Genomic DNA, 16,565 nt, shown 5'->3' with positions numbered 1-16,565 from the left:
TTTATTTAACGTACTCGATAGGCTAAGCCACTTCCTGTATGACCAAGTCAAAACCTTTCGATGAGGGCGACAGACAGGTTAAAACACTGAACTCGGTCTGTGGTTACAAGTATAAAGTGGGCCACTTATATTCAAGGATTAGAATACCCGTATTCTGCTCACAGATGCTAATGAAGTCTGCCAGGTAATGTATAGCGACACTCTTTTTAGTGGATTTCCATCCACTTTCGCCTTATCATGGAGGTAGCAGAGAAAAACTCATGGTCCCTCTGATCTCCGCCGAGTTGTGACTCCTTCTCTGCTACCTCCATGGTCTTTATCATTCCAGTGCCATGCCAATACTTCAAGAGTGAACTGCTGAATATCCATGGAATACGGTACATATACCGTACTGCCATTACTGGGATGTAAAACCTCCATGGCTATTAGTACTTTGAAACGGTATGGTTTGCGTTGGCTCTCGGAGATAACAGACCTCGGGTAACATACACAAAGATCTTGCTATATTCTTGAAGAACACTGATTTGTGCTGACCCTCCAGTTGCCTTCCCACTGTTAAACAGTTTGCTTATTGTACAACTTGGATACTTTGTTGTCCTCTCGAAAGTGTTCAGTTTTGTACTTTGTCCAATTTTGGAATGTACCATACCACACTCTCTGCTAGTGTGAGTTGATTATAATAAAGATTGATTGATTGATTGAACAGACGCTCATAACGCGTAGAATTGTCGACAAAGTGCAGTTTAATGGTAATTTATCATTAGTGACCACTGTGATGCACAGTACAAGATATTTGTTAAGACTAAGTAATAAACATATTTTATCCCTCCAGAGTCATCAGTTTATTAAAATGATGAATACCATTAGCGGTAGCTATCACCGTATAAAAATGTAGTACTGGAAATATTCATTGAATTCTAACCAAAGTTATGAAGGCATGCACTTTAGACAACTTACCTGTAATAGTACATTGGTGAGTGTCTTGCCATCTTTACAATGATCCATTCCTGTTTTAGGTGACCACACATCTTTCGTCATGGTGATTGATTTCAACCCAAATCGGCTGAAAAGGGGTTTCAAAGTTCTTCTTGTTGCGGAGGGTGTATGTTTCCTTGGAGCATATTATGTATTTCATCGGATGAACACAGACCAAGGTAAAGCATCAGAACAATATTTTCCTTTAGCACAAACAGTTATCAAATTCATTGGAACATGCCCCTTGAAAAGAGATGTTTAAAGTGCTTGCGGATTCAATCTTCAGATGCTTCAGACACTAAATTAAATCACAGGAATCAGTAAATTACACCATAGACGTGTGTTACAATCCCTGTGGGGATATCTATCATGATTTAAACAGTATGGAAATGTACATAACTGCTCTTTTTTCAGAATTTCATCAATTGTGCGTCACAATCATTTACTGGTTTGCATTTCAGGAATTTTACCAATATTGGTCTTAGAAGACAACAGTCTGTGATTCAACAGTCAAATATATGCTAATCAGCCAATCTGGAAGTCTTTGAAATGCTGCAAATGTGAATTTATCAGTATTTTATGTATGGGAACAATACCTTTCTCTACACATATAATGCTTCTTAAATAATTTGCTCCCTGGAAGTAACATTTAAAATCCCCCAGACATACAGACGTTGCCGAAATAAAGTGCACAAGAAGGCAACCTGCAAGAAGTGGCACTCACAATTCATTGCAGTTAGTGCTGCCATGCTACTATGCTTTGTCTATGGCAGGTATGACATCATCACTATACCACTTCTGTAATCTTGCATCATAGATTTGTGCGGCGGTAAACCAAGTACAGTAAATAGCATTAACTCCACAGCAAGATTACTTTATATGTCTTAAAAAGAGATAATGATTACCCGACAAAAATATGCATAATTTTCCAAACCTATTCCGATCATAAATGAATATTTGTGTCCTTTTTATCGTGTTGCAGATTACAGACACATGATGCATAAAAAGTGGCCTTCAGTATTGGAATGTGAGTATCAATATCAACAGATTATTTCAAATATGAACAGGCGAAAAAATTATACAGTCAACAATATTTGCATACAGCTGAAATTTTCTTCATTAAATACAATTTTCCCACCTAAGTGAGTCTTAAAAGTCTCAAGCGGTTGACCGTATTTTCAATGTGGCTGATTTCTACATGTAAAACGCAAAGATCACAGAATCAGATGTAGAGTTTTAAATTATACAGGAATTTGATGCCAGAAATGCCTAAAAAGATAAAAATATTAATAAATTTAGCTAGTTTCACAAACACACAGAACTTTCAGTTGTGACAGCAATTACATGTGTGCAATACTTATCAGATCACTATCTCAAACTCTTGCTGTGGTGGAAAGTTGACTTTTTACCCACAATGCATTTCAGTATAATGCAGTTTGCCCTCCTAGTATGAGACAAAAGCACTGAGACTCATTCAATAAGCCATTTCCATGTGCCATACAGTCCCTCCATCATGAGAGAGGGACTATTAGTGTTACTAATTTTGTAGTGTATTCAAAATTCTGCACTTGAACTACAAGAAAAAATTGTGAACTTCTGTTTGACTATTGAAATAATGATTTTGTTCAGAATTCAGTAAACATTTTTGACCATTACTTTGTGTTTGATCAAACAGATAGATTGATATCAATAAAATAGGAGAGATAAGGTAGTTTGAGTGCAACAGCACCTGCCAAATCAGGTCTTTTTGCTTGATTTAAAAGATGTGGTGAACACCAGTCATAGACTTATTTACAAATAGTAGTTTATAGTGTTGTAATCACAAATCTACTATTTTATATCAAACAAAATGCCAAAATGAGAGAAAAATCTTGAAAAACAAACCATTATCAAGAGCTTACTTATGTACTTTTGAGGATGTAAAATGTAATCAATAATAACATTTTCTGGGCTGCAGGTTGATAGAGTAAATTTGCATTGCACACTATTTACTTCAGAAAATTTTTGCTCATGATAAATAATGAGCGTGATGCCGATTCCAACCACAGGTCTGGAGTTTAATTCAATACTGTTTTCTTTGTCATTTCTGTTGCAGTGTTTTACAAATCAGCAGAGTGGGGAGGGATCAAGGATGCCAGAGAAAATGACTACAAGACATGGGGCATCACTAACAAGTGATTTGATTGGTTGCCTGATTTGCCTTGCACAGTGTCCTTGTATTCTGTAGGATGCTCTTTGAAATTGACAAGAGACATTGAGTACCAGCACCACTATCAAGTGCTGTTATTGGCTGATTGACCTTTCAGAGATGAGGTCATCCCTTCTCTGGAGTGACTTGCTGACACTGTGTGATTTTATGCGTGAAGTAAGATTTTAAGAGAGCACAGTAAGCATACATGTTAAAAGTAATTTTTTGTATGACCTGTAGAAAATGTTGAGACAGACAATAAAAGCGTGACGCATGTTGCAATTATTCATGTGCTGTAAGGTATACTGTGTCATTGTCAATTTTAAGTGAAAAATGATCACGCTTTTATAGTGTGATGACCTTGGTTGAGTGATGATAAAAGTTGATGTATTCAACTCTAACTCTCTTCAGTTTATACAAGACTCTCAAACTTTTACAATACTATTTTAGGTTACCACTTGTGTGAGCTCATTTTTTGCTCACGTGTTCACACACGTGAGCATATGTTGCAGCGATGTCTGTCTGTCTGTCTGTCTGTCTGTCCATCTGTCTGTGCACTCGATATCTCAAAAACGGCAATTCAGATCCGAATCAAATTTAGTACATAGATTCAGTTTGCAAATGGCAAGATCTGATTAGTTTTCGGTGGGTGTGGCTTGCTTACTTTTTGCTCATTTGCATAATTAATGATTTTAGAAAGAACGGCTATACATTGAGAATGACTGCACATAATTTGATGAGACTTGCTACAAATGTTGATCACATCCAGATATATCAGCAGTGGGAACAATTTAGGGGTGACATGAAAGATAATTGCTAATTTGCATAGTTAATGAACTTTCCTAATTAGGGATTTATACCTGCTTTGACTTTATCAAAATTGACCAAACTTGGTATGTATATTGAAGATACTGTGATTAAACATTATTGAAAGTCATTAAGCATTTTTACGTTCAGCCAATTCCTTATTAGCATATTTAATGAACTTTGCTAATTTGGGATATATATCTGAATTGAATGGACCAAAGTTGATGAAACTTGCTACATATATTGAAGTTACGATGATACAATATTATTGAAAGTCATTAAGCATTTTTACTTCAACCAATTCCTAATTTGCATATTCAATAAACTTTGCTAATTAGGGATATATATCTGAATTGACTTGATCAAAATTGATGAAACTTGCTATTACATTGAAGACACTATAATACAATATTATTGAAAGTCATTAAGCATTTTAACTTCAGCCAATTCCTAATTTGCATATTCAATGAATTTTGCTAAATAGGGATATATATCTGAATTGACTGGACCAAAGTTCATGAAACTTGCTACATATATTGAAGATTCTATGGTGCAACATTATCGAAAATCAGTAAGCATTTTTACTTCAGCCTATTCCTTATTTGCATATTTAATGAACTTTCTTAATTAGGGATATTTATCTGCATTGACTGGACCAAAGTTGACACAACTTGCTATATACATTAACAATACTATGATACAACATTATTGAAAGTCATTAAGCATTTTTTTTCTTCAGTCAATTCCTAATTTGCATTTTCAATGATCTTTTCTACTTACGGATATGTACTTTGATTTACTTGATCAAAGTTGGCAAAACATGCTATGTACATTGATGATTATACCAGGTTAAAACAGTATTGAAAGTCATTTCACATTTTCATGTCAAAAAATTTATAGTTTGCATATCTAATGAGCTTTCACAGTTTGGTATATATGGTTTGAAGGACTTGGCTGCGCCAAAAGTAATAACACTTGCCATATAAAGTGGTGATACAATGACAGCAGTCAGAGAAATTTAATATTTTAATTTCAGCTAATTACATATTTGTATACTTCATGGCCTTTTAGAATTAATGTGGTGAATATTGTTCACTACGTTGATCATAATACTTTCAATGAAGTTGCAAACATGTGGCAAAGGTTCAAATTCACACATAACTGCAAGATATAATTAAACACGTGAGCATTTTCAGTTCATATCTGGTATGCTTATGGAATGAATGAAGTTTTCACCAGCTTTTTTGTGAAAATCGAAAATTTAATTTTTTCCCATATAGTTAACACAGGCGCGACAGCCATTCCAATGTTGGGAAATTTTTGATTATTTGTTACCATAATACCAAAATTTGCACACTGAATCCCCCCCCCCCCCCCCCCATGTAAATTGATGATTTTGAAAGAGAATGGTTGAAAGTTTCCTTGACAAAAGTTTGAGCATAAGTTTGTCTTTCAATTTTGGGGCACATACCACCCTAATAGATAAATTTTAGTTTGTAACACTTGCCTTGTATTTAATGCTGTAAAACGGGCTTGTTGTCACAGGCGCTCCTTAGATGGGTAGTCTGCTAAATAGATCGATTTTCGGCTCGATCTATCGATCCCGTAGTCGATATGCCCGCCACTGCAACCTAAATACTCACACTTGCAGTGGCGGGCATATCGACTACGGGATCGATAGATCGAGCAGAAAATCGATCTATTTAGCAGACTACCCAGCTAAGGAGCGCCTGTGCTTGTTGTCAAACATTTTAAGCACCATCTAGATATCTTGGAACAAATTAACGCTTCGTTCAGTGCTGAATGATATAAGTGATACCTCTAAAAACAAAGAGATTCCGTTTTCGTTTCTGTAGTTTGAGGGCGCCTTATAACCTTGATAAAAGCCGCTCTAATGGTACAGAACGTCAGTCAGGCTTGTGTTCATAAGGTTCGGAATGGCTGCCAGAAGGATTGCTCCTCTTGCAATTATAGGTGGCTTAGTGGCTGGTGGTTGTATGCTGATGTACGCTATATCTCCAAATGAAGAAGAACTCATTAAGGTGCTGTATAATGGTACAAGATAGTACGCCTTGCTTTCTCTTCTCAACCCTAGAGTTACATAATGTCAATTTTTTATACAACATCGTCAACAAATGGAATAGGAGCTCTGCCCGGTGCAGTAATCACTGTGCGTGGGTGATTCGTAATTGGTCACGCTAACGATATTTGGACATTTTGTGTGCATTCACAGACTTTACATCATTTCATAGTGAATGTCGACCCTTGTGACTCGTCAAATATCGATAATCGTTGACTGAAATGAATCTTGCACCATATACATGCACTCAGTGTTCACATAGGATGGCATGAACATTATGAAGGGCGCCTTCAACGTCCGTCTTGAATTTCAGTTATTGGACTTTCTGTTGTCGGAAAAAGTGCAGTTTTTGGTATCAAGTCGTTCGATACGGGTTTTTTTTCGTGTGTGTGTACTTTTAGAAAGAGTAATACACCTTGGTAATAAATAACTTTCACTGCATCTTCCTAGTACAACTGAAACTTACAAAACTCAAAATATGTGGTAGTCTAAGTGGACAACCATTTCCAAAAATTTGTTGTCTCATGAAGACATCTGGCAGTCCACATTTAACCAGGTATTGTTGATTTTAAATTATATGATTACTAATTCTACCAATCTGATAAAAAAGAATATCATACTCTGTTAGAGTCAAAAATCAATTCACATCTTGCTTAATTTTCATCCAGTCAGCCAGGCAACACAATAATACTGACGCTACGTGAAAGCATACTTTATAAAAGTAATCAAACTGTGCAACACAATTAAACACAAGACTGAAAGATACAGTAATACTCAGTCTATATCCTCCAATATCCCCCTCTGTTCTATCATGCTGAAAATGATAAAAGATTTTTGCATGAGTAAATTACTGTTATTGTACAAATTTCACAAGGTTTAGAAACTATATTCAACTGCTGTTTCCAAAAATCTGCACATCAGCTTGGAGCCAACACACCCCATTCAGCTGTACACTGGTATTTCATTCTATGGCACATGTGAATAAAGTTTAGTCCCATTTGACAACCATTTCCAGAAATCAATAGTTCCAAGGCAAGGTTTGGTAGTTCTAAGACCAGGGACTACTGTCAATTTCGAGCTCTGAACTTTACTTGCCTCTTATAGAGTACATGGCCTACACCAAAGTCTTTCCATGACTGGTCACTACAGATCGGGCTATAGATAGCTCTCATTGGAGATCTGGATTTATCATAAACACACACAGAAGTATCCCTATAAGGGAAAGATTTTAAATTTTTTTTCCAATACTGGCAATATCCCTTGTAGAAATGTCCTTGTATTTTTAAAATGTTTTCTTGATGACTTGGCTCAAAGAATTAGCGAGAAATTTACCCATATGATTCACATTTTTGTTCCATGTTTATTGAAAGCTAGAAACTCACGAAGGTTTATTTCAGCCTTTCAGTTTATCATTGACCCAATACAGAACTGAGTGATACAAATTTTAAAATAAAATAGCTTGGTTTTGTAGACAAGTAGAAAACATTGATTTCACATCCAGCTGTGACAGTACACTCATTGTCACAATTTGTCACAGAGATCTTTGAAATGATTGTCTGTTGTCACATAATCATTGTACATCACATTCGACGAAATTTATAAACGACTTACAAGACTTAACATTTACCCAACAGAAATGTACTAGTTTTCGGACAGCCGATATTTCTACATGTGTGATCAATGTAAGCTTCCAAAAGCAACGTGGTAGAGCATAGTGGCTGTATTGCGCATTTATAACTAATCACAAGCCTCAGTTGAGAGGTCATTGGACCATGATTAGTCATTATGAATACTAATGATGTACCAGCTCCATGATTTGCACACAGTCCGGCCATTTACAATAAACTTTTACATGTAAATGGTTCAATTTTTGTGCTTTCATGATGGAGATCAATGACATCATTCTTCTTGGCCACCTTGGGTTCACAATAGGACTTCTTTCATCGGCAGATTGTACATACCATGTAAAAATTTGAAAGTGAGTTTTGTTTTTTGCCAGAGCTACATGTGTGTGTAAAATGGAGATATATAAAGTATAGTGTCTAGACTTGATGTTTATCAGTAATGGCCTACACACAACAGCTTTGTGATAATAATCATACAATAATTGAGAGGGAAGCAGACTGAAAACCATACTCCAAATCATTTCTTCATCCATTAAAATTGCAATCAATTTGAGGAGAACATTCTCGTTCAGTTCCTCGTCCGCCAACTCACAAATTTTGATCAACTCTTTTACGGAAAACCATTTTATCGCGTGTCAGAGCCAATGTAAGAAATGGTTGTAAAAAATTACATTAGTACTTAAACAAATTCAAAGCAACGTTTAGTCCATTAGAGTCGCATTATTAGCTCCTTTTTTTTCAACGTGACTTTTGCCCCTGTTCAAAATTTAAAGGTAAAAATCATGACAGGCAGATGTTTACCCTAGGTAGATAATTGAATTGTCAAATTGCATGTCTTTCATGGCTTCTTTATAGCAAGACATCCGCATGGTTACAGATAATAAAAACATAAATGGGAGCAGTTGTCACAAAATGGAAAAGTTTGAAATGATATTGCTTTCACAGGTGTCTCACAGCATTAAATGTAATGCTTATTTCAGTGTTACTATAATGGTGTAATCGGTTGCGATACGCATGGATCGGGAATATCTTGATGTGAACTTTCGACCCAATTGCCTTCCCAAGGGAATGAAGTAATCTCTAATACGTCTTACATGTACTTATGCCCTCTAGGGTTCATTCAATGCCAAGCAATGACTGTCCTTGTAGCTTGATCGATCATTTCATTGAATATGTTGAAACTTGTGGATCTGTTACAAGGCTTGAACTGTCATCAGCTTCCTCATCTTGCAAGTGTGTTTGATATTTTTGTAGCTAAAAAATACCAGTGATTATGACTCTGATTCGTAGTCAGATGCCGACATTAAATACCAGTAGTAAGACTAGTGTGTGTGTTGAAGCATTTGTTTAATTTATCCAACTGATTTTCATTCCGATTTTGAAATTATCCGTAGACTGTTAATCTCTCTCAAAAAAAGGCAACACATCAAAGAATTGTTTTCAATTTGAAGAAATCCTTGTTTTTAGAGATGATCCCGTATATGTGTGTCTTCTTAATGGATACAAATGAGCATTTGGGACAGACCAAGTGTGTATGTCAGTACCAGTGTTCTCCACAGCTTGGAAAAACAGAGGACGACCAATTTACATAATTATGAATAATTTGCATATTTTTTAAAAATGTATTCTTTTGTACAGTTATTGACATATGAATAGATTGCTCCAAAACACAAGAGGGGTGGCCAACCCCTAAAAATCTCCCTGTGGAGAACCCTGAGCATCATTTGTGCAGATCCTCACAACCCCACAGCTGTCATTTAGAGAATGAGTTGAATTCTGTAAATTTCATTTGATTGAGTTTAAGGTACAATTAAGAGATGATCTCGTTAGAAGACTGCTATCTCTGATTTATCAAATCTTCCACAATCTACCAAATTCATGTTACCGGTATATTATGAGATAATGTAGACTTTGTACAAGTCTGTGAATAAAAAATATGTTTAGTGAATGCGCTGTAGTTAATTGGGACTGCCTGTACTTACTGCGATGAAGTGGAGTTATCGCGGTCATTCCGGGAGAAACTTACTGCCAATTGTGTTCACTCCACACATGCACAAATGCACTACACAGAGTGTTCACCCCACACAGGGGCAGAAGTCATACTTTATACAACACGGTAAAGATGGCGTAGGATTGTATTTGGGTCATCTAAGTCTGAGCACTTCTCACAAAAAGTAACATTAATGCTTTATAACTTGCTGAAATGACTTTATTTTACACAATCACACCAAGTCTAGTGATAATCCATAGAATTTCAAATAACACCAATAAAATAAATGTTGCACAGACACCTCAGACACACCCTGTCAAGGTTAAAGGTCATAGCAGAGATGATATACTGAAATCCAATAACATGATCACTGGTCAAGTTAACTAAATTGATATATATCAGAAATGAAAAAAGTAGTCTCATGGTATTATTAATCGTGTTAATGAAAAAAATTAATAATTCATTTAAACTTTTCGGAAAAAATTGTATGCGTTAAAGTAGAATTCTATGACCATGTCACTGGGAAAGATCGGTGACAGCAGCTGAAGATTTTAAAGAGTTCAAGGAGGTGTCTTTGACAGGGGAAAGTTACTGTAGAAGTTCTCAAAAAATCTACAGTACACTCATCAGTTCATCAGTATTCACCAACTTAACAACCACCGTGCATTCAGTCTCTTCAACACTCAGGAGGGTACCTGTCTCCCAGTACAGACATGACAACTGAAGCAGAATAAGACCCCTCTCTCTCCCCCCGCTATAGGAAAATGCAAATAGTGCGCTAATTTCTGTGTGTTCATGTAGCGTGTAGCGTGTTGCAGTCGCATTTTGGAATAGCACTGTAATATTGTTATGATCCACAGTGAATACAGAATTGTCATCAACAAAGAAATCTATTTCGGTGTGTATACTCACTTTGTCCATCTGTTTTTTTCAAAAAGTTGAGAAACTGCGAGAGAGATTTCCACAATAGTAATGAGATTTCTCCCTAGGGTTTGATTTTTACCCCCTGACAACCAATCCAGTTAATCTGTCTGACTCCACCGATTTTTGTCTAATAGCATCAATAAATGATTGCGTGAAGGCTTAATGTGTTGAAGTTTTAATGAGAAGAAATTTAGCTCTCTCGGGCTGGATTAATTCGTACATGTATGACAAAGTCAAACGCACAAAGAACAACGTTTTGATGGCTGCGGCACTCATTTATCTGCACGTGCATCAGTCGTAGTTAGAGGGAGGCCAAATTTGGTGATTTGAGTTGGAAGTAGAGGCTTTGCAAGCTAGCTGTCTATCCAGAGTGATTTGATTTGATTTTGTCAGGTATGAAGAACACGCTAAATCCTGAAGGAAATTTTCAGCAAAAAATATCAAGTGAAACATGATCCTGATATATTCACGATATTTTAAAATCATGTATGTGTAAGTCTAGATACCCGTCGCAATGTGTTTGTAAAAGTGTGCAACATTAGAAGTGTCTGTAGTGTCTGGCCAGAAGCTTTCCTCTTGTTGCTCATCACAGGTATTATTAGAATCATGAAAGGTGTAGCTTTCATCATGTATGTTTGATAACTAGACAGAATTTGTGTAATCTCGATGAAAGAATTATAGAAGTCATCAGCGGTGAAATTGATCAGTGTTTCAGAAGAAATGAAGGTGTGAGGTTTTTTAAACGAGTTAAATAAATATATTTGTTGTTCAAAGCAGGCAATTCGAGGAATTTGAAAAAAATAGAATTATGCATGAAAATAAATAAGCTTTCACTGAGTCACTGGATGGGCTGGAGACTGTCTACATGTGCTTGTCTGGCGCCCTCTGTGCTGGAAAAGTTGTGAAAGTTTATGTAGGACTATTCTGCTTTGCCAAAAGGAGGGCAGGAGCTTATCCCATGGTGCTTTGCAGTGTGATTCATAGTACAGATTAGGGTTCACAGATAATAAATTTTGCACTTTCTATATTTCAGAAACGTTAACACTGTCTCAAGTTAACACATTTAGGACTCATCAAACAGCATGATCACCGGCATTAGATCTTGAGGTTGCCATGACAAACTGTAACTTTCGCTGATGTTTTATCTTTATGGCAGTTCTTACCTTTTAAACGCTCTATATCAAGCCAGTGCTTAGTTTCAAGAGACGCCGCATCCTTAGAGTCGTAGAAATTCAAATGTCGTTAATTTTGCACAAAATGGTCATGAATTAATCGACAATTTGTCCAAATTACTAAAACCTTTCTTACAGCAGCCTGAGGTATTTCTGAATTTCGCTGCCACTCCTGAGAAAATCAGATGTAGAGTTGTACATGTACATACTACATGTCTGTTAACTCCAATGGTGATACTTGCATGTTGCTTGACGGACAGACTAACTAAGGAAAATGAACCTATGCAGAGTTAGTGGATGTGAAAGAACAACACAAAAATGGAGATGTATTCATATTTGAGAGCATCATTGTGTTTCTAAATCATAAATGTTTGAAGTGCAATGGTGACATGCAGTAAAAGGGCAACTAAATGACAGATTCCTCATTTCGTAATTTTGGATGCGAATCCAGACCTAGAGCAACTTCTGACAAACCTCAATGGTTCCCTGTTAATCAGAAAAGCAGACACACTGGCTCTCGCCGCCACGCTGGAAAAGGGGAAAAAAATCAGTGAGTAATCCCGACAAATCAAAAGAGGAAATCTTCAATACAGAGCTATGTCCATTAGATGTGACAACTATATACCAATGGGAAAGAACTCTGAAAGGCTTCAATAATGCGAGGAGTGGCGTCTTATTAATGAAACGTAAAATGTAGACTCTTTTTTTTGCTTTGCTTTGACATAGCCGTCTTCAAGTTGCCAGCTTGCATAGCCAAAAGCGCAATCAACCCTAGAGTTGAAAGATACAGGTTCTTTAATAACGGATTACAAGTGGGACAACACAGCGTTCCTCAATGGCTTTTATCGGCGCATTCTTCCACTTTTTTATGGAAACGAGGAGCGCACTAAAAATGTTGGTTTATTTCTGGCTCAGCTTTGGAGTACAGGATGCACAGACTATTGGCGAAGGCTTTTGTCGCTTTCTTGTCGGCAATTCATGCCACGTGAATTCAGTGTCACTGCCTTTCTTTCCAGCTAATTCGTCAAATTGTGTAAATAGGCCAGTTCATTCGCTGTGAATAACCGCCTTTTGTCCTCCCTTCCTTTGCATTTCACCAACACCTTCCGGCTGTTGCAATAGATTTGCAAATTATAAATTATGAGCTTTGTCCTACATTTTTCCACTTGGCGCAGACGAAAATGATGGAAAAACACGATTTTCACTTTCAAAAAGCGACCGATATTTAATTCAGTCTTTACATCAATATTTTAATCTTTTTAAACCATGTTTCCTAGTGTGCGTATATTTTTTTGTTAAATGCATATATATATATATATATATATATATATATATATATATATATATATATATATATATATATATATATATATATATATACATGTATATATATATATATAGATAGATAGATAGATAGATAGATAGATAGATTTATATGTATATATATATATGTATAGACACTTCTATTATTTTAATCCATTGGACCATCTTGAATATGATTGTCAAACCTATATATCTAGTGTGCATGCAGCAAGCATTTTATGTTTATCAGTTTTGTTCCCATTTCTTCAAACTGTAATCATTACATATTGAGAACACAGATTGAATTACTGATAATATAATAAATAGAGTGTAGATATTATCACAGCCTATCACGCAATGCCAGTATTCTGTGACACAGGTGGGAGGAGGATAGGAATGTTATGTGTTCCTATAGATGATCTGTTTATAGGTGTGTTCCACTCGAATGGGTCTGTAATGTACTTGGTAGTAATTTAGCCGATTTGTTTAGAAATTGGTCAAATTTTACGTGTAGCTGTTTTTCCTGATGCTAACATGGTCAAAAGTGAGTCAGAAATATCCAAACAAGCTGCCAAGTCCAATACCTTTTCCATGGTAAAGATGGCACGTACCCTTGCCTCAAACTACCATAGAACCGCCTCGCAGTTGTGATACTGTAGCTGGCAGAACTTTATCAGTGATAGTCATCAATAGGAATCAGTATGAAATCAGATCTGTGAATAATGAAAGCAAAACTTTGAATTACAGCGCCGTCTCCATTACAGCTTGAAAGCCTATGACTTTGAAATGTGCCATTAAAGCGTGATGATGAAATTGTAAAGCACAGTAGCACTGCCTGGCTGGTGATTTGTGACACTTTAACACAGCTGTAAATGTCGCAATGTGTCACTCTTAACTGTACAAAGTCTCTATAATTTAGCAAACAGCATTCCTTTCATGCATGGTGGCACAGATTTAATTTAGGCAATAAGCCTTTTGTGTGAGTGTCGAGCAATAACATCAATTTTTTATTCCTTTCTTTTTTTTTCTTATTCCCATTCCCTGAGCAGAAATTACCGGAACACAATGCCGGCAGAATGGACGAGTCCAAATCAAGACAGCAACTTTTACTGAACAAACTCAAGGAAGCTGCAGACTCCCCGGACCCGGTGTGGCTAACGAAGAGAAAGTGATTGATTGTGAAAAATTTTTATTTAGGCTGTTATCGGTGGTTTGCTTCAATATTTACAAGTTTTTTATAAACTGGGTGTGACTTTTGTTGGCCAAGTGCCATCACAACCATATACACGGTGTGGAACAGAAATAGTGACATTAATCATGAGTGCAAATATTGTGACATTGTCATCTGTTACACCAGGCCAAAGATGCGTCATTTCATGCTTTAATAATATCCAGTCTTCACTCGATTAAATGGCAAAGTTGAAGCTTGAAGTATTGCTGCTGCTATTAAACGATTCAGGATGACAAAATATTGGGGATATTTTCAATGACATTGTTTATAAAAGACTTTGAGTAGAAGCAGGCCACTCTGGGAAATATTGATAATTCAAATCAGGCCTGCTGTAGGAAGAGAGAATTAGTGCACTTTCTGAAAGTAGGTAAAAAAGAAACACGGATTCAGTGATAATGTTAATTTTGGTCCAGTTTCTGAGAAATTACCAAAACCATGGCAACTGTATGCAGTAGAGATGACAAATCGTGCCGGAGGAGTCTTGATTGTACGTATCTGTCGTGTTGCAACATTATGACAGTGGTGAAAGCCAGTTTTGAAACATTAAGTCACAAAAGACCTGGGATGACTACAGTTTCCATGGAAACAGCACCTCTCTGCTTCCTACTGAGACACACAAACACCAGTATTTATGGCTCTCGTTCATGCACAGAGATGCATTAATTTTGAACACGACAGATCTAAGGCATGTAGCTCGACTGTTATCTGCGGTGGATCAGATCTGTGCAATGATGGCTTTTTTGTCAATGAAGAATTGCTGCACTCTTTTGATGGAAGAAACAGATTGTACAGACACTGTGTGTGCAATCATATCTGCAAAATCACATAAAATTTGGATTCAGATTCTGGGAAAACGTCTCAGAAAAGAATGGAAAATGAATCTGCATTTGATTCTCTGTACATGCTGTCTGTAACATTGACCTTTTTTAGGAGATTGGTTTAAATATCTCTGAGAAATGATCTTATGAAATCTTCAACTGTTCACTGTGTCTAAATGATTCAACGAATATCAAATTTGTATGGTATCTAATTTTCAATAATCTACATTATAGAATAATGAGTTGTAATTAGTGACCCTGTGATTTCTTTCAGGACATCTGTACCGATAAAGACAGGTTTCTCAAACAACGTTGGCTGTATGATATTTAAGAGTTTTATTTGTGTGTTATGGAAGTGTGAAAAAGGTCGCCATGTTCGTATACCATATGTCCTTGATGGGCAGATACTGATTAGTATGTGAATACACCTATTGATTACCATTCACACACAACCTGAGCATGGCTAGCATGAGAAAACTTGTCGACCATACTGAACAGCTAGCTCACTGAGATGATTCCATCAAATTAATCTTCCTGGTACTGTTTCAGAACAACCTGAAACCAAAATCTCTGATATTAGAGCTCTAGGTAACAGTAATCCAGTTGTTGGATAAATGCCCACATCATGACGCAGAGGAGGGAGGATTTTGTGGGGAAAAAAATTGAAAAGTGTCAGTTTTGCGACAAGATGATACAACATGATATGAAAAGGTTTATGCAATAGTCAGATGCGAATCAGATGTGTTTAATCTCTTCTTGTATTTCATACCACTGTAGGTTAAGCATTATATTTATATATACTTTGATATTCTCTCACAGGCATGTTTGCATGTACATCCTCAATCTACCTTCCAGTGTGGTACACCATTCTGTGAGTGTTGTGAAGTATTTCAGAGACTGTTGTAACACGTGTGAATTTTTGGAAATACGATCACAGGCAAGAGTCTTATAATAAGGGGATTTTTGATAGCAGTGAAATTTTTACCTGTGCCATCTGACTTTTGAGGTATCGTTTTCCAGTTCAACTGGGCAATGTAAGCAGACACTAAGCCACCTTACAAGGATTTACATTGTCCTTAAAGGCGCTGACAGTTGATACCTATTACAGGGCTATGGTAAATTGTAAACCTTCTCAAGACTGTCGCCATCACAAATTATTACTATAGCATGTGATCCTTTTATATAAGCTACCTCTCCTTATTGCAAACACAAAATTATTATTCCAAAGTATTTGTCATATTTCATAAAGTTTCCCAAATATCCAGTAACAATTTTAGGAATGTCCCTCATAAAGAGGAAATTCTTGATGAATTGTCATGAAGTATATTTTTACAGATGCAATCTTCATCATTGACAAAATGTGTCAATGCTTCACACTACCGGGCAACCATCAGATAATTGTAATGCGGCATTACACACACTGACTGCAAATTGGGATGTGCACACATATACA

General features: G+C 36.4%; 2 protein-coding genes across 3 annotated transcripts; both read left to right on the top strand.

The window, feature by feature from the left end:
• The first annotated feature begins 48 nt into the window (after nucleotides 1-48).
• LOC139150030 (protein CEBPZOS-like) lies at nucleotides 49-3,466 on the top strand. Of its 2 annotated transcripts, XM_070722177.1 has the most exons (5): nucleotides 60-184; nucleotides 329-480; nucleotides 1,017-1,154; nucleotides 1,958-2,002; nucleotides 3,071-3,466. In XM_070722177.1, the coding sequence occupies exons 3-5, from the start codon at nucleotides 1,037-1,039 to the stop codon at nucleotides 3,151-3,153; spliced, it is 246 nt and encodes an 81-aa protein (XP_070578278.1). In that variant the 5' UTR covers nucleotides 60-184; nucleotides 329-480; nucleotides 1,017-1,036; the 3' UTR covers nucleotides 3,154-3,466. The 2 variants fall into 2 exon arrangements, with proteins under 2 accessions (XP_070578277.1, XP_070578278.1); XM_070722176.1 differs by lacking the exon at nucleotides 329-480 and having other exon boundaries at nucleotides 49-184.
• Nucleotides 3,467-5,845: 2,379 nt separating this feature from the next.
• Nucleotides 5,846-15,422, top strand: LOC139150024 (ubiquinol-cytochrome-c reductase complex assembly factor 3-like). The gene is made up of 2 exons (XM_070722165.1): nucleotides 5,846-6,012; nucleotides 14,113-15,422. Exons 1-2 carry the CDS (start codon nucleotides 5,908-5,910, stop codon nucleotides 14,233-14,235), a joined length of 228 nt encoding a protein of 75 aa, XP_070578266.1. The 5' UTR covers nucleotides 5,846-5,907; the 3' UTR covers nucleotides 14,236-15,422.
• The last annotated feature ends 1,143 nt before the right edge of the window (nucleotides 15,423-16,565 follow it).

Source organism: Ptychodera flava, chromosome 14 (assembly GCF_041260155.1).
Source record: "Ptychodera flava strain L36383 chromosome 14, AS_Pfla_20210202, whole genome shotgun sequence".
Taxonomy (NCBI): Eukaryota; Metazoa; Hemichordata; class Enteropneusta; family Ptychoderidae; genus Ptychodera; species Ptychodera flava.
This window is presented reverse-complemented; position numbering and strand designations above follow the sequence as displayed.

Excerpts from the sequence above, each read along its gene's own strand:
- LOC139150030 (XM_070722176.1), top strand. The coding sequence starts at position 1,037 with ATGGTGATTGATTTCAACCCAAATCGGCTGAAAAGGGGTTTCAAAGTT. Across the intron at positions 1,155-1,957 it reads TCGGATGAACACAGACCAAG|ATTACAGACACATGATGCAT; the intron begins GTAAAGCATCAG and ends ATCGTGTTGCAG. Across the intron at positions 2,003-3,070 it reads GTGGCCTTCAGTATTGGAAT|TGTTTTACAAATCAGCAGAG; the intron begins GTGAGTATCAAT and ends TTTCTGTTGCAG.
- LOC139150024 (XM_070722165.1), top strand. The coding sequence starts at position 5,908 with ATGGCTGCCAGAAGGATTGCTCCTCTTGCAATTATAGGTGGCTTAGTG. Across the intron at positions 6,013-14,112 it reads ATGAAGAAGAACTCATTAAG|AAATTACCGGAACACAATGC; the intron begins GTGCTGTATAAT and ends TTCCCTGAGCAG.